The following is a 24,963-nucleotide window of genomic DNA, read 5'->3' as shown; positions in this document are numbered from 1 at the left end:
TTTTAATAATAAGTTTGTAAGTGTTTGTTTGTGTTAGGCCGATTGAAATGATTATAATAATAATTTTTACTATAAACAAATAAAATTGTTGATAAGAAAAAAAGTTGATAAGAAAAAAAAAATAATTTTTTTAAACAAATATTTACATTTTTAAATAAATGTAAGTTTTTTTCTATTTGTAGCATATTTATAGGCTGTTATAGTTATCTTTTGGTTGTTTGTTTGTGTATTATTATTATTATTTTTTTAAATTTAATAATTTTTTTAAAAGATAAAAAAATTTACAAACTACAATTGTTCATTTGTAAAATAAATTTAATTAAATTATGATTTCGAAAAATTATATTGTTTGAATTTTATTAAGGGGAGGAAATTGGGATTATAAGTTTTGGCTGATGTTAAAAATAACGGATCACCACTTACCTTAAATCTGCTAGAATCACTTTCTCAATCTTGCCACCTATGTCTATCTATCTGTCTATCTGTCCGTCCGTCTGCCTGTCTATACGTCCGTCCGTCCGTCTGTCTGCCCGTCCATGTAAAACTTTTTCTACTTTAAAACAATTTAAAACAATTAGTTTTCTATATTTTGAATTACAATTTAAATATTTTATTGATAATTTTGGTTTTTTTATTTTATATTTATATTATATGATATACATTATTATAAATTAATTATAATTATTTTTATTTTTAATTAGAGTTTTATTTTCAATTTATAATACATTATATTATATCGTACAAAAAAGGCACATGTTTTGTTTTTTTTTACTCTCTTTACACTTTTAAAGAAATTATTAGGTCTATAGTTAAGTAATTTTTCTACAATTCTATAAAATACAAGAATTTAAAGATTTTTTTTGTTATTAACTCATGCACTTAATATTATTATATTATTTCATATCTGGCATACTTTAGATTTTTTTTAAAAAACAGCCTTAAAGTATGCTTTCTTTCAGGAGGCTGCAAGACAAGTATAAGAAGTATATAAATGACTAACTGAAAGATATTTATGAAAAGGAAATTCTTTTTATTTATATTTGTTTTTGCTAAATTATATTTTTATTGCTGTTTTTTTTACAAATTTTAATGAAACACTAAAGTCTTGACCCAAGCTCAAAGAATAGATCAGTGTAGGCATTGATTACTATATAGTCTTGTCTGTAGGTCAGACTACACTCTTGACTACAGATCGGTTTATGGTCTTGACTAGTTATCGACTTACAATCTGAACTATAAATTATTCTATAGTTATGATCAGTCTATTTCCTTGTCTACAGACCAGTGAATAGGACCAGCTTACAATACAATAGCCTACAGGCTTGACTATATGAAAGTCTTATTAACTATTTATAGCCTGACAATAGATCTATAGTCTTGCTTTAGATCAGTCTATAGTTATGACTATATATTAGTCTATAGTATTGACTATAGATCAGTCTATAGTCTTGACAATAGATCATTCTGTAGTCTTGACTATAGATCAGTCTAAAGTTGTGACTATAGATCAGTCTATAGTGTTGACTATAGATCAGTCTATAGTGCTGACTATAGATCAGTCTATAGTCTTGACTATAGATCAGTCTATAGCCTTGACTATAGATTAGTCTATATTCTTGACTATAGATCTGTCTGTAGTCTTGACTATTGATCTGTCTATAGTCTTGACTATAGATCAGTATGTAGTCTTGACTATAGAGTAGTCTATAGTCTTTAACATAGTTTCGTGCATAGTCTTGACAATAGATTAGCCTATGGTCTTGGCTATAGATTAGTCTATAGTCTTGACCATAAATTAGTCTATAGTCTTGACTATAGATTACTTTATAATCTTGACTATAGATCAGTCAGTAATCTTGACTATAGATCAGTCTATAATCTTGACTATAGATCTGTCTGTAGTCTTGACTATAGATCAGTCTATAGACTTGCCTATAGATCAGTCTATAGTCTTGCCTATAGATCAGTCTATAGTCTTGCAAATAGATCTATCTATAGTCTTGACTATAGATCAGTCTATGAATATAGATCAGTCTATAGTCTTGACTATAGATCAGTCTATAGTCTTGACTATTGATTTGTATATAGTCTTGACAATAGATCAGTATGTAGTCTTGACTATAGATCAGTATGTAGTCTTGACTATAGATTAGTCTATAGTCTTAAACATAGTTTCGTCCATAGTCTTGACAATAGATTAGCATATGGTCTTGGCTATAGATTAGTCTATAGTCTTGACCATAAATTAGTCTATAGTCTTGACTATAGATTACTTTATAATCTTGACTATAGATCAGTCTGTAGTCTTGACTATAGATCAGTCTATAGTCTTGACTATAGATCAGTCTATAGTCTTGAATATAGATCAGTCTATAGACTTGACTATAGATCAGTATATTGTTTTGACTATGGATCAGTCTACAGTCTTGACTATGGATTAGTTTATAGTCTTGACTATGGATCAGTTTATAGTCTTGACTATAGACCAGTCTATAGTCTTGCCTATAAACCAGTTTATAGTCTTGACTTTAGACCAGTCTATAGTCTTGACTATAGTCTTGACTATAGACTGGTCTATATACTATAGACTTCAAACTGACTATAGACCACTCTATAGTCTTAACTATAGACCAGTCTTCACTATAGGTTAGTCCATAGTCTTGACAATAGATAAGTCTATATTCGTGACAATAGATCGGTCTATGCATCAGTCTACAGTCTTGAATATAAATCAGTCCATAGTCTTGACTACACACTACTCTATAGTCTTGACTATAGATTACACCATAGTCTTGTCTATATATCAGTCTGTAGTCTTGACTATAGATCAGTCTATAATCTTCAACATAGTTTAGTCCATAGTCTTGACCATAGCATAGTCTATAGTGTTGACTATAGATTAGTCTATAGTCTTGAATACGGATCACTCTATAGCTTTGACTATAGATAAGTCTATAGTCTTGACTATAGATAAGTCTATAGTCTTGACTATAGATAAGTCTATAGTCTTGACTATAGATCAGTCTATAGTCTTGACTATAGATCAGTCTATAGTCTTGAATATAGACCAGTCAATAGTCTAGACTATAGATAAGTCTATAGTCTAGACTATAGATCATTTTATAGTCTTGACTATAGATAAGTCTATAGTATTGACTGTAGATCAGTCTATAGTCTTGACTATAGATCAGTCTATAGTCTTGACTATAAATCAGTCTATAGTCTTGACTATAGATCAGCCAATATTATTGACTATGGATAAGTATATAGTCTTGACTATAGATAACTCTATAGTATTGACTATAGATCAGTCTATAGTCTTGACTATAGATCAGTCTATAGTCTTGACTATAGATCAGTCTATAGTCTTGACTATAGATCAGTCTATAGTCTTGACTATAGATTAGTCTATAGTCTTGACTATAGATCAGTCTATCAATCGATCTATAGTCATAACTATAGATCAGTCTTTAGTGCTGACTATTGATCAGTCTAAAGTACACAATTGTCCTATACCTCTTATTGAGGACTTTGCTTTGTCAGTATAGAATTTCCCTTCCTTTGAGTGCGTTACAAAGGATCACAAGTCTAGGAAGGTCTTAGAGGGGACATAACGTCGAATGTCTTCCTAATTTTAACAATTAAGAGAATTTGTAAGATTGTAAGGTAATCTGGAAGAGCAAGTATATAACCAGGACACGATTATTTCTATTGTCAAAACTAAAGATACTTATAAAGTTTGGAACTAGTTTTATTAGCAATAATTTTTATTGGAATTCGTTAGTTTTGTAACGAGATCTTGGGGAGTGAAGTAGTTACATAACGTTTTACTAAAACAAGTTGGAACAAGTTCTATTAGCATTCTAATTTGTTGGAGTGTGTTCCATTATCAATGATGAATTGAAATTTATTACTTGTGGAATTAGTTCTATCGGAAGTAGTTATGTAAGTAATGACATTAGGTCAAGTTCTTCAATTCAAATCAAAATAAAACCATAAAATTTATTATAAATAGTGTTTTTTTGTGGGTGTATGTATTTCTAAACAATTTCTATAAACGCAATAATAATAATAATAACAAAAACAAATATATATTTTTTTATTGAAAGCGATTTGTAATCAGGATATGTCAGATTAAAGCATAGTTTTATTTTTTAATTATTTCTCATTTTGTTTATTTATCTTTTTTTTCTATTAAATAGTTTTTAAACAAAATTAAATGCAAAATTGTAAGCGTTTAATTATGTATAAATTATGCAAATCTCTTAATTGTTAAATTTTTTTTTTTAAGAAATTAATATTTTTTAAAGGAATGTAGATTTTAAATGATATAGGGAGAGGAGAGGCTTTCCAATTTTCTTTTTTAAATGATAATTTTTATTTTTTATATTTCTTTTACTAAATTGATATGTTATGATATTAAATTTAACTATTAAATGGAAGTATTTTTTTATAATTATTATTTTTTGTCTCAATTTTTATAAATTCTACTCTAATATGTAGTTTTAATTTCTAATTCTTTTAATATTTTATTTTTGTTTTTGGCAAGATTTTGTGCTTTTAGTTGATTTCCTAATGAAATTTTTTTGTTATTTTTGTTTTCATTTTATAGCAAATTTAATATAAAATTATTAATTTTTGTTGTTGTTTTTTTTTAATAAACTTAAGTTTAACAGGAATGCTTACAGGATATCACTAACCTCTTAAATATTATTATAAACTACAAATATTTTTTTTCAGTTTATTTTAATTATTTTGCAAAATGTTTTTTTATAGTTTTATAACTTATTTATAGTAATGTTATAGTATTTTTTTTTTTAATTCTTTATATAATTTTCATAAGATTTTATTTACAATTATAGGACAAAGAAAGAAAAGTATTTTGTAAATAAGTATAGGGTTATTTTTTAAGATAAAATCATGTGATAAACACTCAAAGAAAAAAACTAAAAAATGTCTATTATCTAGACTAGACTCTAGCCTATACTCAAGAGTAGAGTCTATTTATACTCTAGACTAGAATCTAGTCAGTAGTATAGATTTAAGTTTGAATTTAGACTAGAGTATAGTCTTTATTATAGACTAAAGTCTTATCTAGTCTAAACTGGGGTATAGTCTATAGATTAGGCTAGAGTCTAGTCAATAATCTATACTATAGTAGAGTCTAGACTAGAATCTAGTCTTTAGTCTAGATTAGAGTCTAGTCTAGACTATAGACTAGAATCTAGTCTAGAGTGTAAGCTAGATTCTAGTGTAAACTACAAACTAAGCTCTAGACTAAACTATAGACTAGACTCCAGTTTAGACTAGATATGACTTTAGTCTACAATAAAGACTATAATCTAGTCTAAATTCAAACTTAACTCTATATTACTGACTAAATTCTATGCTAGAGTCCAGTCTATAGTCTGACTAGAGCCAAGTCTATAGTCTAGACTAGAGTCTAGTCTATAGTCTAGAATAAAGCCTAGTTTATAGTCTAGACTAGAGTCTAGTTTATAGTCTAGACTAGTGTCAAGTCAAGACAAGATTAGAGTCTAATCTAAAGTCTAGACTAGAGTCTTGTCTATAGTCTAGACTAGAGTCTAGTCTATAGTCTAGACTAGAGTATAGTCTACAGTCTACATTATGGCCTAGACTAGAGCCTAGTCTACAGTGTAGTCTATGATATAGACTAGAGTTTAGTCTATAATCTAGACTAGAGTCTAGTCTATAATCTAGACTGGAGTTTAGTCTACAATCTAGACTAGAGTCCAGTCTATAGTATAGACCAGAGTCTAGCCTACAGTCTATAATCTAGACTAGAGTCTAGTCTATAGTCTAGACTAGAGTCTAGTCTATAGTCTAGAGTAGAGAACTAGTCTATAGTCTAGAGTAGAGTCTAGTCTATAGTCTAGTCTATAGTATAGACTAGAGTCTAGTCTATAGTCTAGACTAGAGTCTAGTCTATAGTCTAGACTAGAGTCTCGTCTATTGTCTAGACTAGAGTATAGTCTATAGTATAGACTAGAGTCTAGTATATAGTCTAGACTAAAGTCTGGTCTATAGTCCAGACTAGTATATAGTCTAGACTAGAGTTCAGTCTCTAGTCTAGACTAGAATCTAGTCTATAGTCTAGACTAGAGTCTATTCTATAGTATAGACAAGAGTCTGGCCTATAGTCTAGTTTATAGTCTAGATTAGAATCTAGTCTTTAGTCTAGAGTAGAGCATATCCTAGATATTGACTAGACTCTAGTCTAGAGTGTAAACTAGACTCTAGTGTAAACTACAAACTGGACTCTAGACTAAACTATCATCTAGACTACAGTTTAGACTAGATATAACTTTAGACTATAGTAAAGACTATACTCTAGTCTAAATTCAAACTAAACTCTATCTAATGACTAGATTCTAGACTAGAGTCCAGTCTATAGTCTAGACTAGAGTACAGTCTAGTTTTTAGTCTAGACTAGAGTCCAGTTTAGTCTAGACTAGAGTCCAGTCTAGACTAGAGTCTAGTATATAGTCTAGACTAGAGTCTAGTATATTGTCTAGACTAGAGTCTAGTTTATTGTCTAGAGTAGAATAGAGTCTAGTCTATAGTCTAGACTAGAGTCTAGCCTAGAGTCTAGCCTATAGTCTAGACTAGAGTCTAGTCTATAGTTTAAGTCTATAGTCTAGAATATAGACTAGTATATAGTCTTGACTAGAGTCTAGTTTATTGTCTAGACTAGAATAGAGTCTACTCTATAGTCTAGACTAGAGTCTAGCCTATAGTCTAGACTAGAGTCTAGTCTAAGTCTAGACTAGAGTCTAGTCTATAGTCTAAGTCTAGTCTATAGTCTAGACTAGAGTCTAGTCTAAGTCTAGACTAGAGTCTGGTCTATAGTCTAGAATATAGATTAGACTCTAGTGTAGACTATAGACTAGACTCTAGTCTATATCCTATTTTAGGGTCTAGTCTATAGTCTAGACTAGAGACTAGTCTATATATAGTCTCGACTAGAGTCTAGTCTATATATAGTCTCGACTAGAGTCTAGCATATAATCTAGTCTGGAGTCTAGGCTAGAATCTAGAAAAGAATCTAGTCTATAGCCAAGACTAGAATCTAGTCTATGATCTAAACTAGTGTTTATCTACGGTCTAGCCAGACTAAAGTCTTGTTCACATTCTAGACTAGTACCCGGTCTATAATCTAGACTACATTCTAGTTTATACTTTATGCTAGAGTAGTGTCTAGTTTAAGGTCTAGACTGGAGTCTGGTGTATAGTTTAGTCATTTGTTTCTTTCTCTAAGTGTAACTTTAAGTCATAAATATGAATTTCATTTAGAAAACTTGTGTATTTACAAAAATGTTGCAAAATTAAAATTAACCTAAAAATAATAATAAAATCGTAATATAATAATAATAAAAAACAATTAAAATATAATTAAATTGATTTAAAAAAAAATAAAACAAAAAAGTTTGGCAGAAATTATTAGAATAGACACTTTCATGCGTGACTTTCCTTTAAAACAATACAAAACTAGGCAATTTAATTTAAAATAGAAAACAGCCTAAAAGTAGACTAAAATTTGTGCAAGATTTCAAGCTTTCGTTGATAAAATTCAACTAAAAACTATATGAATATGTAGTAAGTAGTTATTATATGTATATAGTAAAACTATTTAAATATGTCATTAATTTTTTTTGATAATTTTAAAAATTATTAAATATTTAACTTAATTTTACAATTAATTACCAGCTAAATTAACAAATTATGTTTATTTAAATGTTTAGAAATAAAAAAAGATTTTGTGCTTAAACTTTTGTATGTCTTAATTTACAACAGTCATTTATAATGTTTTTTCTCTTTTCTCTTTCAATTTCTATTTTTTTGTTAAAAATATTGCACATTTTTAAAGTTTTTTTTTCGTTTTCTTTAACAACTAATTATCTTTCTTTCCTTCATTCTTTCAAAATTTATTTAAATTCTAATTTTCATAATTTTTTACTATTCTTTGCTATTTCCAATGTTTGTATGACGACAGTGAGGTTGGTATAAATTGGGTACCATTCCCAAAAAAATAACCTCACAATTTCGAAGGATCGTAGTTTTCCAGACGCCAATGTTGTCGCAAATGATTGCGATTGCATTCCTCCATCAATACCTTATCACGTTTTTCACTAATCGCCAAACATTTGTCGGAAGAGCCATGACGTATTTGTTTGGTCTCACTATTATAAGTCCAGAACTGTAAAGAAAAAAGAAATATTAAAAAAATTTTAAAGGGAAACCCTAAGAACACTATTTAAAGGTAAAGTTTAACTGTACTGCAAACTTGGCACAAATAGCATTTCCATATTTTACTCCTTATTCTGCCAAACATCATTGTTTGTGAAAATTTTAAAGGTTTAAATCAGTGGTCGGCAGCCTTAAGCAACAGGAGCTGTAAATACTCTGTTCAACACATATAAACCACCGACCATTCACAGCTTTTAAGTTTTCAACACACCCCTTTATGTATCACATATTATTTAAGGTTGATGTGTTCTCTCTTTCTGCCCCTCCCTGCTTTATACATAACATAAACCTTCTAAGTGTTATTTCCCTTTTAAATAACGCAACCAGATAAAAGCTTTCTTTTTTTTCCACATTAATAACAAAATATTTAACATTTTTTTCATATTAAACTTAAATTGTATGCTTCTTTTGTCCGGAATTCCTGTAAATTGTTGCGAAAGTATTCTTGACAAGACACAAACAAACGTAACATTACTAAGAACCTTAAAAGCCATTATTATTTTCCACAATAATTTTAATTCTTTCTGAACACTTGTACAAAATTCCTCTTTATCTTTGGGGCTTATAACAACAAAAAAAAAAAAAAAAAAACTTTGGAAGTAAGACAAATAAGTATTTCACAATAATGTAAGAATAAAAGGATGTATTTCCGATGGATACATTTAGTATATTAGATTGATACAAATGTTTGTAGTGAAGTAAGCTATAGTCTCGACTAAAGTCCTATCTATAGTAAAATCAGTAGTCTGGACTATTGTAAATCCGATAGTCTGGAGTCAATAGGGTAAAATACATTACGGTTTATACTCTGGACTACTTTTAAGTGTTTAAACCGGTCTGTAGTCTAGTCTAGTCTATAGTCCGGACTGCATCCTAGTTTATAGTCTGGACAATAGTCTAGTCTATAGTCTGGACAATAGTCTAGTCTGTAGTCTGGGCAATAGTCTAGTCTATAGTCTGGACTATAGTCTAGTCTATAGTGTAGACTATAGTCTAGTCTATAGTCTGGACTACAGTCTAGTCTATAATCAGGTCTATAGTCTAGTCTATAGTCTGGACTATAGTCTAGCCTACAGTTTGCACTATGGCCTAGTCTTTAGTCTGGACTATAGTCTAGTCTATAGTCTGGACGATAGTCTAATCTATAGTTTGGACTATAGTCTGGTCTATAGTCTGGACGATAGTCTAGTCTATAATTTGGACTATATCCTAGTCTATAGTCTGCACTATAGCCTAGTCTATAGTATGGACTATAGCCTAATCTATAGTCTAGCCTATAGTCTAGTCTATAGTCTAGTCTATAGTCTAGTCTATAGTCTAGTCTATAGTCTAGTCTAGTCTAGTCTAGTCTAGTCTATAGTCTAGTCTATAGTCTAGTCTATAGTCTAGTCTATAGTCTAGTCTATAGTCTAGTCTATAGTCTAGTCTATAGTCTAGTCTATAGTCTAGTCTATAGTCTAGTCTATAGTCTAGTCTATAGTCTAGTCTATAGTCTAGTCTATAGTCTAGTCTATAGTCTAGTCTATAGTCTATAGTATAGTCTATAGTCTAGTCTATACACTAGTCTATAGTCTAGTCTATAGTCTAGTCTATAGTCTAGTCTATAGTCTATAGTCTAGTCTATAGTCTATAGTCTAGTCTATAGTCTATAGTCTAGTCTATAGTCTAGTTTATAGTCTAGTCTATAGTCTAGTCTATAGTCTAGTTTATAGTCTAGTCTATAGTCTAGTCTATAGTCTAGTCTATAGCCTAGTCTATAGTCTAGTCTATAGTCTAGTCTATAGTCTAGTCTATAGTCTAGTCTATAGTCTAGTCTATAGTCTAGTCTATAGTCTAGTCTATAGTCTAGTCTATAGTCTAGTCTATAGTCTAGTCTATAGTCTAGTCTATAGTCTAGTCTATAGTCTAGTCTATAGTCTAGTCTATAGTCTAGTCTATAGTCTAGTCTATAGTCTAGTCTATAGTCTAGTCTATAGTCTAGTCTATAGTCTAGTCTATAGTCTAGTCTATAGTCTAGTCTATAGTCTAGTCTATAGTCTAGTCTATAGTCTAGTCTATAGTCTAGTCTATAGTCTAGTCTATAGTCTAGTCTATAGTCTAGTCTATAGTCTAGTCTATAGTCTAGTCTATAGTCTAGTCTATAGTCTAGTCTATAGTCTAGTCTATAGTCTAGTCTATAGTCTAGTCTATAGTCTAGTCTATAGTCTAGTCTAGTAGTCTAGTCTATAGTCTAGTCTATAGTCTAGTCTATAGTCTAGTCTATAGTCTAGTCTATAGTCTAGTCTATAGTCTAGTCTATAGTCTAGTCTATAGTCTAGTCTATAGTCTAGTCTATAGTCTAGTCTATAGTCTAGTCTATAGTCTAGTCTATAGTCTAGTCTATAGTCTAGTCTATAGTCTAGTCTATAGTCTAGTCTATAGTCTAGTCTATAGTCTAGTCTATAGTCTAGTCTATAGTCTAGTCTATAGTCTAGTCTATAGTCTAGTCTATAGTCTAGTCTATAGTCTAGTCTATAGTCTAGTCTATAGTCTAGTCTATAGTCTAGTCTAGTCTATAGTCTAGTCTATAGTCTAGTCTATAGTCTAGTCTATAGTCTAGTCTATAGTCTAGTCTATAGTCTAGTCTATAGTCTAGTCTATAGTCTAGTCTATAGTCTAGTCTATAGTCTAGTCTATAGTCTAGTCTATAGTCTAGTCTATAGTCTAGTCTATAGTCTAGTCTATAGTCTAGTCTATAGTCTAGTCTATAGTCTAGTCTATAGTCTAGTCTATAGTCTAGTCTATAGTCTAGTCTATAGTCTAGTCTATAGTCTAGTCTATAGTCTAGTCTATAGTCTAGTCTATAGTCTAGTCTATAGTCTAGTCTATAGTCTAGTCTATAGTCTAGTCTAGTCTAGTATATAGTCTAGTCTATAGTCTAGTCTATAGTCTAGTATATAGTCTAGTCTATAGTCTAGCCTATAGTCTAGTCTATAGTCTAGTATATAGTCCAGTCTATGGTCCAGTCTATAGTGTAGTCTATAGTCTAATCTAAAGTCTAGTTTATAGTCTAGTTTATAGTCCAGTCTATAGTCCAGTCTATAGGCTAGTCTATAGTCTAGTATATACTCTAGTCTATGGTCTAGTATATAGTCTAGTATATAGTCCAATCTATAGGCTAGTCTATAGTCTAGTATATAGTCTAGTATATAGAATAGTCTATAGTCCAGTCTATAGTCCAGTCCAGATATAGTCTAGTCTATAGTGTAATCTATTGTCTAATCTATAGTCTATAGTCTAGTCTATAGTCCAGTCTATAGTCTAGTCTACAGTGTAGTCTACAGTATAGTCTACAGAGTAGAGTTTAGTATATAGTCTAGTTTAAAGTCTAATATATGGTAGAGTCTATAGTCTGGACAATATCTACTATAATTTGGTCTGTAGCCTGTATCAGACTTTGGGCTATAGTCTAGTCTATTTGAGTCTTCTCTATTGTCGTGATTTTAGTCTGGTCTATAGCTTGGAAGGCACTCCAGTCTATCTATATATCTATAGTCTATGTTCTGGAATATAGTCTGGTCTATATTCTGAAGTTAAGTCTATAGTATAGACTAAAGTTTATCGTCTGGATGATAGTCTAGTCTATAAAGTGGACTACTATAGTCTAGTCTTTACAGTTTATAGGCTGGACGAGAGTTTGGACCATAGTCCAAATATTAAAGATTTCAAGATTTATTTCATTCATTCTACATGAAATTTTCCCCAAATATATCATGGTATTTACATTTATAAATTTAAAATGATTAAATATCGCTGATGATGAAATCTATATAAGCCTGTTAAATGCATCCAGTAGGATTTGTTTGATAATTTAAAACAATAAGACATATTTTCGTCACCATTTACCAAAAGTGATTTAAATCAAAAATACAATTATTTTTATGATTTTTTTTTTTAAATAAACATCAACTCATATGGATTCAGACGTGTGTGAAACTGAAAATGTACATTAACTATAAACAGTATGCAAAAACATTTCTATGTACTTATATACTTATACCTGGCAAATCGGAGAACCTGTTAGGGGGATTTAAGAGATATCAGTAGTTACTGAAAAGGAAATAATTGGGACAACTTTCTTCAAACTAGTTTAAAGATCTGACTGTAGGTTGTTATCATGGTAAGTAAAATTACTTTTCAAAGTGATAAGCCAAGAATAAGCTAGTTGGGCATTTACAATAGCCACCGAATCAATTACCAGGAGTTAATAAAGTAACCAGTGACAAGAATCATAGTCAAGTTTTTAAGAAATATTGCAACTTTGTACTTCAAAGGATAAAGGGTCTTGATAAAAGCAATTTAAACCAACTTGAGCCATATTCAAGTTATTTACGGCAAGTTAACCTTCGCCACTTTAAACACTGCAGGGTAAATACACATGTGTTTAATGCCACACACATAAACGTGTCTATTGTCATTGTTAATGGTTTAGAAAATCACTGTCGTGAACAGGAATCTAAAATGAGAACCTACAACCAAACTCCCCCAAAATAATATGTTTGTATATAAACGTGCAGCTATGAAAATATGAAATTAATTTTTACTTCTTTACACTCATTAATTGTTCCAGCATAAATAACGAGATGAAGACACTCACACTCACTCACGCAAACAAAAAAGGAAGCACAATGGAGCCATTCTAAGTATGACTAAGTAGTAACAAAGAATTCATATATATATATATATTACAGTCTTACCTGATTTCCTTTAGAACCATGGCAAGGATAGAGCATAACATCATGTCCTGCATAATCGAGACAAGCCTCATCTCTGCGTATTTCACCAGCTTTACTCAGCATCCAGTACTAAAAGGATGTACGTTACAGAAGTGGCAACAAACCAAAATCAACCAAACGTAAATAAATTTACAAAACCACATACACACACGCACAAGAAAATTATTGTTGTTGCCATGTTGTTGTTGTTGCATGTAACAGGATAATGTAATAATTTCACAAAACGCACACACATTTACAATAATGTAAATTTTGTGAACATAATTACGTTTAAGAAAAAAGAAGAAAAAAACATAGAGATTTTATTAATAAAAAATGTTTAAGAATTATATTTAATAATGCAAGAAAATCATTTAATAAAACTGTTTCATGGTGTAATTATATTCTCTTCTATTCTGCTAATGTAATTTTACTAATGACACTGGAAAGTAACTTTTTTTTACATTCCTTTCTAAAACAATATAATTTTATGTAAATCCTAAAAGTAGACTTTAATATGAAGGTATATTAAACAAAATGAGAGAGATAAAGTAAAGCACAGCAGGAGCAAAAAACAGGTTACTAATTTAATAGATTTTATTTTAAAAGCACTTTATGTTAATAACGATAAAATCATAAAAAAGAGCGTTTAAAAATGTACAAAAAAAATTTGCTGGGTTATGCCTCATTAGCTTACAATGAAAAATAATACTTTTAAATATATAGTCTACTTTTAGGTAACAGACTGAATGTAAGAGTAAAAATAAAACTAGCCTAATCTATAGTTATATAAGCCTCTAGTATGAACTATAATCTAGTCTACAGCCTGGACTATAATCAAGTCTCTGGTCCGGACTATAGTCTAAACTATAGTCTGGTCAATAGTCTATAGTTTGGACTATAGTTTAGTATATACTCTGGACTAAGGTCTAATCTTAGTCTCGACTATAGCCTAGTCTATAGTTTGGACTATAGTCTAGTCTATTTCCTGGACTATAGTCTACTCTATAGTTTGGGCTATAATCTAGTCTATGGTCTGGACTACAGTCTAGTCTATAGCCTGGACTATAGTCTAGTCTATAGTCTAGACTATAGTCTAGTATATAGTCTAGACTATAGTCTAGACTATAGTCTAGTCTATAGTCTCCAATACAGTCCAGTCTTTTGTCCGGTCTATAGTCTGGATTATAGCCAGGACTATAGTCCATTCTATAGCCTGGACTACAGTCCATTCTATAGCCTGGACTATAGTGTAGTATATAGCCTGGACTATAGTCTATAGCCTGGACTATAGTCTAGTCTATAGTTTGAACTATAGTATAGTCTATAGTATGGACTATAGTATAGTCTATAGTATGGACTATAATCTAGCCTACAGTATGGACTATAGTCTAGTTTATAGTATGGACTATAGTCTAGTGTATAGTCTGGACTATAGTCTAGTCTACAGTTTGGACTATAATCTAGTCTAACGTCTGGACTATAGCTGGTCTATGGTCTGGAATATAGTCTAGTCTGTAGTCTAGACAATAATCTGGACTATAGTCTAGTCAACAGGCTGGACAATAGTCTAATCAATACTCAGGACAATAGTCTAGTCTATAATGTGGAATATAGTCTAATATATAGTCTGAAATATAGTCTAATCTATAGTTTAGCCTATGGTCTGCACTATAGTATAGTCTATAGTCTTGATTATAGTTTAGTCTATAGTACGAACTATAGTCTAGTCTTTATTCTGAACTATAGTCTAGTCTATAGTCTGGACTATAATCTATATAATAGTCTAGACTATAGTCTAGTCTGCACCGTAGTCTATAATCCAATCCATAGTCTAGTCTACAGTCTAGTCTAGAGTGCAGCCTATAGTCTGTACTAGAGTGAAGTCTATAGTCTGGACCATAGACAAGTCTACAGTCTGGACCATAGACAAGTCTATAGTCTGGACTACTAGTCTATATTCTAGTCTATAGTCGGGACCATAGTCTAGTCCATAGTCTGGACTATAGTCTTGTCAATAGTTAAGACTATAGTCTAGCCTACAATCAGGACCATAGTCTAATCTTTAGTCTGGAATATTGTCTCAACTATAGTCTAGTCTAGGCTATGGTCTGGCCTATAGTTCATTCTAGTCTATAGTCTTGACTATAGTTTAGTCTATAGTCTGAACTATAGTCTAGTCTATAGTCTGGACTATCGTCTGCTCTATAGTCTGAACTGTTGTGTGATTACAGTCTACTTCTTTTATGTAAAAAATTTTAAAATTGTAAAGTTCAAGTAAAAACATAATTACATAATTAACATTACTACAGTTTAGTCTACTGTCTGAACTATAGTCTAGACAATAGTCTGGACTATAATCTAGATCATAGCCTAGACTTAAGTCTAGTCTACAGTGTAGTCTACAATACAATCTATAGTCTACTCTATAGTCTAGTGTAGAGTCCAGTCTATAGTCTACACTATAGTGAAGTCTATAGTCTGGACCATAGACGATTCTATCGGCTGGACTATAGTCAAGTCTATCGTCTGGACTATAGTCTAGTCTATAGTCTGGACTATTGTCAAGTCTACGGTTTGTCTATAGTATATTGTATCAATTATAATCTAGTCTAGGCTATAGTATGGACTATAGTTTAGTCTAGTCTATAGTCTTGGCTATAGTTTAGTCTATAGTCTGAACTATTGTCTAGTCTATAGTCTGAACTATAGTCTAAACAATAGTCTGGACTGCAATCTGGACTTTGGTCTAGTCTAGTGCAGTCTATAATCCAATCTATAGACTGGTCTATAGTCTTGTTTATAGTCTAGTCTAGAGTCCAGTCTACAGTCTATACTGTAGTGAAGTCTATAGACTGGACAATAGACAATCCTATCGGCTGGACTGTAGTCCAGTCTATAGTCTGGACTATTGTCTAGTCTATAGTCTGGACTATAATCAAGTCTATATTCTGGACTATAGTCAACTGTATAGTCTGGATTTGAATTTGAAAACATAATTACACCATTAACATTTTAATTATCATTAATACTTAAATATCTATTAAATACGCGATATTTCTATATATTTATATATATTTAGCCACAAACTCCGTTATAATTGTAAATTATTTTGCTTTTTTTTTTTGTTTTACTCCAGTTTCATTTACAAAACCAAAATTATTTAATTAACAGCGTGCCGCATTTTTGCAATAATTATCATATGGTAACCAAAAAAAAAACTAATGAATTAAATTATTAAGTAAATAAAAGGAAAGAAAGAAAAAATCTGACCAAACATATGGTTAAAATATTTTTGCTTATACATATAAATATTTACAACACTAATTACCAACATACCAGCAACACTGTAAAGCCTTAAACCAAACTAAAAATTTTATTTAAATTAAATAGAATTTATGTTAAAGATTAAATGCATTTTAATACCATTTTTTTGAAATTTAATGTAAAAAAATAAATTTATTAAGCACCTGGTATACGGTGCGATAAAAATTATAATTAAAAAAACTACATACATATTTGTGTTTACAAGGATGTCTGCATAAAAAACTTGGTTAAATATCCTTGATTAAATAAATTTAAAAAAATAATTTTCCAATTACAAACTGTATTGTAAATGCCTATGTTATTTTTGTTAAATAATTGCGTGAACTGGATTTTTTTATATAAATAAAACTGATAACAAAATGGTTAAAACAGCATGATTTTCTGAAGCAGTGTTTCCCAAACTTTTTTAACGCAACAATTGTGTAGTCTTTAGCCTAGTATATAGTGCAGTCTATAGTGTAGTTCATGGCCTAGACTATAGTATAGTCTATAGTCTAGTCTATAGTATAGCCTATAGTCTAGTCTATAGTCTAGTCTATAGTCTAGTCTATAGTCTAGTCTATAGTCTAGTCTATAGTCTAGTCTATAGTCTAGTCTATAGTCTAGTCTATAGTCTAGTCTATAGTCTAGTCTATAGTCTAGTCTATAGTCTAGTCTATAGTCTAGTCTATAGTCTAGTCTATAGTCTAGTCTATAGTCTAGTCTATAGTCTACTCTATAGTCTAGTCTATAGTCTAGTCTATAGTCTAGTCTAGTCTATAGTCTAGTCTATAGTCTAGTCTATAGTTTTTTTTTTTGGTATAGTGGAGGAGGAAACCTTACATAGGTCCCATAAAGGGTATGTCGGATTCCTACCGACTACAACCACCACCATCGTCAACACCACACTCCGCGGAACTGCCACCAGGTACTACTTCGCGGGGTGGTCAGCTTTGACGCTGAACTTCCTTAACTCTCAGACTAGTCTATAGTCTAGTCTATAGTCTAGTCTATAGTCTAGTCTATAGTCTAGTCTATAGTCTAGTCTATAGTCTAGTCTATAGTCTAGTCTATAGTCTAGTCTATAGTCTAGTCTATAGTCTAGTCTATAGTCTAGTCTATAGTCTAGTCTATAGTCTAGTCTATAGTCTAGTCTATAGTCTAGTCTATAGTCTAGTCTATAGTCTAGTCTATAGTCCAGTCTATAGTCTAGTCTATAGTCTAGTCTATAGTCCAGTCTATAGTCTAGTCTATAGTCCAGTCTATAGTCTAGTCTATAGTCTAGTCTATAGTCTAGTCTATAGTCTAGTCTATAGTCTAGTCTATAGTCTAGTCTATAGTCTAGTCTATAGTCTAGTCTATAGTCTAGTCTATAGTCTAGTCTATAGTCTAGTCTATAGTCTAGTCTATAGTCTAGTCTATAGTCTAGTCTATAGTCTAGTCTAGTCTAGTCTAGTCTATAGTCTAGTCTATAGTCTAGTCTATAGTCTAGTCTATAGTCTAGTCTATAGTCTAGTCTATAGTCTAGTCTATAGTCTAGTCTATAGTCTAGTCTATAGTCTAGTCTATAGTCTAGTCTATAGTCTAGTCTATAGTCTAGTCTATAGTCTAGTCTATAGTCTAGTCTATAGTCTAGTCTATAGTCTAGTCTATAGTCTATAGTCTAGTCTATAGTCTAGTCTATAGTCTAGTCTATAGTCTAGTCTATAGTCTAGTCTATAGTCTAGTCTATAGTCTAGTCTATAGTCTAGTCTATAGTCTAGTCTATAGTCTAGTCTATAGTCTAGTCTATAGTCTAGTCTATAGTCTAGTCTATAGTCTAGTCTATAGTCTAGTCTATAGTCTAGTCTATAGTGTAGTCTATAGTCTAGTCAATAGTCTAGTCTATAGTCTAGTCTATAGTCTAGTCTATAGTCTAGTCTATAGTCTAGTCTATAGTCTAGTCTATAGTCCAGTCTATAGTCTAGTCTATAGTCTATTCTATAGTCTAGTCTATAGCCTAGTCTATAGTCTAGTCTATAGTATAGTCTATAGTCTAGTCTATAGTCTAGTCTATAGTCTAGTCTATAGTCTAGTCTATAGTCTAGTCTATAGTCTAGTCTATAGTCTAGTCTATAGTCTAGTCTATAGTCTAGTCTATAGTCTAGTCTATAGTCTAGTCTATAGTCTAGTCTATAGTCTAGTCTATAGTCTAGTCTATAGTCTAGTCTATAGTCTAGTCTATAGTCTAGTCTATAGTCGAGTCTATAGTCTAGTCTATAGTCTAGTCTATAGTCTAGTCTATAGTCGAGTCTATAGTCTAGTCTATAGTATAATCTGTAATCTAGTCTATAGTCTAGTCTATATTCTAGTCTATAGTCTAGTCTATAGTCTAGTCTATAGTCTAGTCTATAGTCTAGTCAATAGTCTAGTCTATAGTCTAGTCTATAGTCTAGTCTATAGTCTAGTCTATAGTCTAGTCTATAGTCTAGTCTATAGTCTAGTCTATAGTCTAGTCTATAGTCTAGTCTATAGTCTAGTCTATAGTCTAATCTATAGTCTAGTCTATAGTCTAGTCTATAGTCTAGTCTATAGTCTAGTCTATAGTCTAGTCTATAGTCTAGTCTATAGTCTAGTCTATAGTCTAGTCTATAGTCTAGTCTATAGTCTAGTCTATAGTCTAGTCTATAGTTTAGTCTATAGTCTAGTCTATAGTCTAGTCTATAGTCTAGTCTATAGTCTAGTCTATAGTCTAGTCTATAGTCTAGTCTATAGTCTAGTCTATAGTCAAGTCTATAGTCTAGTCTATATTCTAGTCTATAGTCTAGTCTTTAGTCTATTCTATAGTCTAGTCTATGGTCTAGTTTATAGTCTAGTCTATAGTCTAGTCTATGGTCTAGTTTATAGTCTAGTCCATAGTCTAGTCTTTAGTCTATTCTATAGTCTAGTCTATAGTCTAGTCTATAGTCTAGTCTATAGTCTAGTCTATAGTCTAGTCTATAGTCTAGTCTATAGTCTAGTCTATAGTCTAGTCTATAGTCTAGTCTATAGTCTAGTCTATAGTCTAGTCTATAGTCTAGTCTATAGTCTAGTCTATAGTCTAGTCTATAGTCTAGTCTATAGTCTAGTCTATATTCTAGTCTATAGTCTAGTCTATAGTCTAGTCTATAGTCTAGTCAATAGTCTAGTCTATAGTCTAGTCTATAGTCTAGTCTATAGTCTAGTCTATAGTCTAGTCTATAGTCTAGTCTATAGTCTAGTCTATAGTCTACTCTATAGTCTAGTCTGTAATCTAGTCTATAGTCTAGTCTATAGTATAATCTGTAATCTAGTCTATAGTCTAGTCTATAGTCTAGTCTAGTCTATAGTCTAGTCTAGTCTATAGTCTAGTCTATAGTCTAGTCTAGTCTAGTCTATAGTCTAGTCTATAGTCTAGTCTATAGTCTAGTCTATAGTCTAGTCTATAGTCTAGTCTATAGTCTAGTCTATAGTCTAGTCTATAGTCTAGTCTATAGTCTAGTCTAGTCTAGTTTAGTCTATAGTCTAGTCTATAGTGTAGTCTATAGTCTAGTCTATAGTGTAGTCTATAGTCTAGTCTATAGTGTAGTCTATAGTCTAGTCTAGTCTATAGTCTAGTCTATAGTCTAGTCTATAGTCTAGTCTATAGTCTAGTCTATAGTCTAGTCTATAGTCTAGTCTATAGTCTAGTCTAGTCTATATTCTAGTCAATAGTCTAGTCTATAGTCTAGTCGATAGTCTAGTCTATAGTCTAGTCTATAGTCTAGTCTGTAGTCTGGTCTATAGTCTAGTATATAGTCTAGTCTATAGTCTAGTATATAGTCTAGTCTATAGTCTAGTACATAGTCTAGTCTGTCTTCTATAGTATAGTTTATAGTCTAGTCTAGTTTGTACTATAGTTGATAGCCTAGTACGCACGGTTTATTTTAAAGTTTGCGGATATTTTCTTAGTTTTGACTTGCTTTTATGTACTTTTTACTTGTAAAATTATGTGATGTAGGTTTTTAGGTGATCGGCCATAGTCGATGATAATTTATACTTGTTTTCATTCGTAGTAGTTTCAAATAGTTTTCTATTTATTTTAGAAATGTTAGCATAGCTTAATTATAAATTCCACATTAAAATTTTAGTTTATGGTTATTTTCACACCAGTTTTTAGTGTCGCAAAATTATGCAAACAATATTTGTGGCATTAAAAGTAACATACCTTTAGGCAACAAATATAATATTATATAGCAGTTTAAAAGTTCATTAGGAAAGTTAAAAAAAATATTAATAAAGAGAGTTAAATTTCATTTAAATTCAAGTATATACAAGATTTTTAGAGATTTTATTTTCAGGATAAAAAATTCAATTCAACAATATATGTTACTTTGTCTCTAAGTAACAAGCCCTTTAAAGTATGCTTCACATTTTTCTGTATCTGTTAAATCTCTAAACCCATACATAATTTTATTTATTAACAAAAATTTAATATTTTTAATTTAGCATACCATACCAAAGTGCTTTTAAACAAATTATAAAAAAAAAATTTCATTTTCATATTTTTTAAAATTTTTCACTTTTTGTGGTTTTAAATTTGCAAACCAACAAAATATGTATATTCGTTGATTCATGTAGATACATACTCATACAAACATACACACATATGTACATGCATATGTATGTATAAAAACCCACCATGAAGCCATATTTAAAACTTAAAAAAAAATTGTGTTTACTCCTCATACATGTTTTTAATTGAAAATAATTTGAAAATTAATTCCTAAATCCCTAAAGGTATTCCATGAATTTTTATTCGTTCTATGCATTTTTATATTCATTTTGGTTTCCAGCAAAATATGCAAATATTTTATGTGGGGAGAGAAAAAAAACTAAAAAATAAATAAATGCATTGCAGAAGTAAATATTTTATATTGTGTAATTTTTTTCTAGATATTTGTTGTTTCGTCCAACCGAAATTTTATTTATTATTTTTCTTTCGTTTACAGCTGCCTGGTAAGCTTGTAAATATAAAATTCTATTGGTTTTTTATTAAAAAAACATATATAAATTTATAACAACTAATGGTATATAAAGTTTAATGGCATTGTTTTTTCTTGAGCCTGCATAGTATATATAGTATTATTATTCAATAAAACTATTTGTTTAAAAGGGTTTAACCAACTGAGCTTTGTAGTTTGTATTCAATTCAATAAATCTATGGAATATTTAACATACCATGCATAAATGTTGTTAACTCGCTAAATCAAATTAGTCAATGAGTACAATCAGTTTCCGAGAAAAGTTTTTGCAAAGTTATAATACTTCTCAGTAAAATGCACTATGGGCGTAGAACCATAAACTAAGATTGTAAGCGAAGCACTCAAAAATAAGATGCTTCCCCAATGTATAGTGTACATTATGGTCCAAGAACATAGCCTTGTCTATAGTCTAGATTCTTGACAAAAACTAATTCTGTTCCACTTCTATTCTACATTGTTCTGTTCTAGTTCTTTTCAAATTCTGTCTGTTCTAGTTCTGATCTAGTTCTGTTCTAGTTCTGTTCTAGTTCTGTTCTAGTTCTGTTCTAGTTCTGTTCTAGTTCTGTTCTAGTTCTGTTCTAGTTCTGTTCTAGTTCTGTTCTAGTTCTGTTCTAGTTCTGTTCTAGTTCTGTTCTAGTTCTGTTCTAGTTCTGTTCTAGTTCTGTTCTAGTTCTGTTCTAGTTCTGTTCTAGTTCTGTTCTAGTTCTGTTCTAGTTCTGTTCTAGTTCTGTTCTAGTTCTGTTCTAGTTCTGTTCTAGTTGTGTTCTAGTTGTGTTCTAGTTGTGTTCTAGTTGTGTTCTAGTTGTGTTCTAGTTCTAGTTCTGTTCTAGTTGTGTTCTAGTTCTGTCTAGTTCTGTTCTAGTTCTGTTCTAGTTCTGTTCTAGTTCTGTTCTAGTTCTGTTCTAGTTTTCTGTTCTAGTTCTGTCTAGTTCTGTTCTAGTTCTGTTCTAGTTGTGTTCTAGTTCTGTTCTAGTTCTGTTCTAGTTCTGTTCTAGTTCGTTCTAGTTCTGTTAGTTCTGTTCTAGTTCTGTTCTAGTTCTGTTCTAGTTCTGTTCTAGTTCTGTTCTAGTTCTGTTCTAGTTCTGTTCTAGTTCTGTTCTAGGTCTGTTCTAGTTTGTGCTAGTTCTGTTCTAGTTCTGTTTCTAGTTCTGTTCTAGTTCTGTTCTAGTTCTGTTCTAGTTCTGTTCTAGTTCTGTTCTAGTTCTGTTCTAGTTCTGTTCTAGTTCTGTTCTAGTTCTGTTCTAGTTCTGTTCTAGTTCTGTTCTAGTTCTGTTCTAGTTCTGTTCTAGTTCGTTCTAGTGCTGTTCTAGTTCTGTTCTAGTTCTGTTCTAGTTCTGTTCTAGTTCTGTTCTAGTTTCTAGTTCTGTTCTAGTTCTGTTCTAGTTCTGTTCTAGTTCTGTTCTAGTTCTGTTCTAGTTCTGTTCTAGTTCTGTTCTAGTTCTGTTCTAGTTCTGTTCTAGTTCTGTTCTAGTTCTGTTCTGTTCTAGTTCTGTTCTAGTTCTGTTCTGTTCTAGTTCTGTTCTAGTTCTGTTCTAGGTCTGTTCTAGTTCTGTTCTAGTTCTGCTCTAGTTCTGTTCTAGTTCTGTTCTAGTTCTGTTCTAGTTCTGTTCTAGTTCTGTTCTAGTTCTGTTCTAGTTCTGTTCTAGTTCTGTTCTAGTTCTGTTCTAGTTCTGTTCTAGTTCTGTTCTAGTTCTAGTTCTGTTCTAGTTCTAGTTCTGTTCTAGTTCTGTTCTAGTTCTGATCTAGTTCTGTTCTAGTTCTGTTCTAGTTCTGTTCTAGTTCTGTTCTAGTTCTGTTCTAGTTCTGTTCTTGTTCTGTTCTAGTTCTGTTCTAGTTCTGTTCTTGTTCTGTTCTAGTTCTGTTCTAGTTCTGTTCTAGTTCTGTTCTAGTTCTGTTCTAGTTCTGTTCTAGTTCTGTTCTAGTTCTGTTCTAGTTCTGTTCTAGTTCTGTTCTAGTTCTGTTCTAGTTCTGTTCTAGTTCTGTTCTAGTTCTGTTCTAGTTCTGTTCTCGTTGTGTTCTAGTTGTGTTCTAGTTGTGTTCTAGTTGTGTTCTAGTTCTGTTCTAGTTGTGTTCTAGTTCTGTTCTAGTTCTGTTCTAGTTCTGTTCTAGTTCTGTTCTAGTTCTGTTCTAGTTCTGTTCTAGTTCTGTTCTAGTTCTGTTCTAGTTCTGTTCTAGTTCTGTTCTAGTTCTGTTCTAGTTCTGTTCTAGTTCTGTTCTAGTTCTGTTCTAGTTCTGTTCTAGTTCTGTTCTAGTTCTGTTCTAGTTCTGTTCTAGTTCTGTTCTAGTTCTGTTCTAGTTCTGTTCTAGTTCTGTTCTAGTTCTGTTTGTTCTAGTTCTGTTCTAGTTCTGTTCTAGTTCTGTTTCTAGTTCTGTTCCAGTTCTGTTCTAGTTCTGTTCTAGTTCTGTTCTAGTTCTGTTCTAGTTCTGTTCTAGTTCCGTTCTAGTTCTGTTCTAGTTCTGTTCTAGTTCTGTTCTAGTTCTGCTCTAGTTCTGCTATAGTTCTGCTCTAGTTCCGTTCTAGTTCTGTTATAGTTCTATTTCTGTTCTAGTTCTAGTTCTTTTCTAGTTCTGTTCTAGTTCTATTCTAGTTCTGTTCTAGTTCTGTTCTAGTTCTGCTCTAGTTCTGTTCTAGTTCTGTTCTAGTTCTGTTCTAATTCTGTTCTATTTCTGTTCTATTTCTGTTCTAGTTCTGTTCTGTTCTAGTTCTGTTCTAGTTCTGTTCTAGTTCTGTTCTAGTTCTGTTCTAGTTCTGTTCTAGTTCTGTTCTAGTTCTGTTCTAGTTCTGTTCTAGTTCTGTTCTAGTTCTGTTCTAGTTCTGTTCTAGTTCTGTTCTAGTTCTGTTCTAGTTCTGTTCTAGTTCTGTTCTGTTCTAGTTCTTTCTAGTTCTGTTTTAGTTCTGTTCTAGTTCTATTCTGTTCTGTTCTGTTCTAGTTCTGTTCTAGTTCTGTTCTAGTTCTGTTCTAGTTCTGTTCTAGTTCTGTTCTAGTTCTGTTCTAGTTCGGGTTCTAGTTCTGTTCTAGTTCTGTTCTAGTTCTAGTTCTGTTCTACAGTCGAATAATTCCTTCAATTTACTTTTAAATTGTTTTTTGATATTCCAGCCACAATTAAAGCCTTGAAAGTATGCAATTGTTTTCATATTATTTCAATTATATCACCGTTGCATAAAAACAAACTTTGAACTCTTTCGCTTTTCCTCTCTTTCTCAATATTCCCGACAATTCAACCGTAACCATCATTTAACTTTAACTAAATATTTTTAACTATTCCAAATGGAAACCAAAAACAGTAACAATGAAAAGTATAATAAAAACAGAACTATAAATAAACATTAGTTTTAAAAATGGACAAAGTTAATTTGTGGTTTTGAGGACTGGGGTTTTTAATTAAATTAAAATAAACTCATACCCAAAACAAGCCAAATAAATTATAATAAAAAAAGCATTTCAAAGCGTTAAAATGATTAAATTATTAAAAAAAAAGAAAAGCAAACAAACCATAAATTAGATTTAAAACAAAAAAATACCTGATTTCCACCCTGACCGTGACATTTATAAGGATCAACGGCGCCTTGCATGTCGTCCGGTTTGGCGGCTGAATCTAAACACATATCGGTC

General features: G+C 31.2%; 1 protein-coding gene across 1 annotated transcript in view; it reads right to left on the bottom strand.

Moving 5' to 3' along the window:
• Positions 1 to 6,937: 6,937 nt before the first annotated feature.
• Positions 6,938 to 24,963, bottom strand: part of LOC119607198 (putative polypeptide N-acetylgalactosaminyltransferase 9) — a 204,433-nt gene continuing 186,407 nt past the window's right edge. The window contains 2 exon segments of the mRNA XM_037961007.1: positions 6,938 to 8,218; positions 13,005 to 13,112. Coding sequence (XP_037816935.1) covers positions 8,057 to 8,218; positions 13,005 to 13,112 — 270 coding nt within the window. The 3' untranslated portion in view covers positions 6,938 to 8,056.

The sequence above is a fragment of the Lucilia sericata genome, unplaced genomic scaffold (genome assembly GCF_015586225.1).
Source record: "Lucilia sericata isolate MDLA Ls3-8-SP2 unplaced genomic scaffold, ASM1558622v1 Contig000674F_arrow, whole genome shotgun sequence".
NCBI classification, from domain to species: Eukaryota; Metazoa; Arthropoda; class Insecta; order Diptera; family Calliphoridae; genus Lucilia; species Lucilia sericata.
This window is presented reverse-complemented; position numbering and strand designations above follow the sequence as displayed.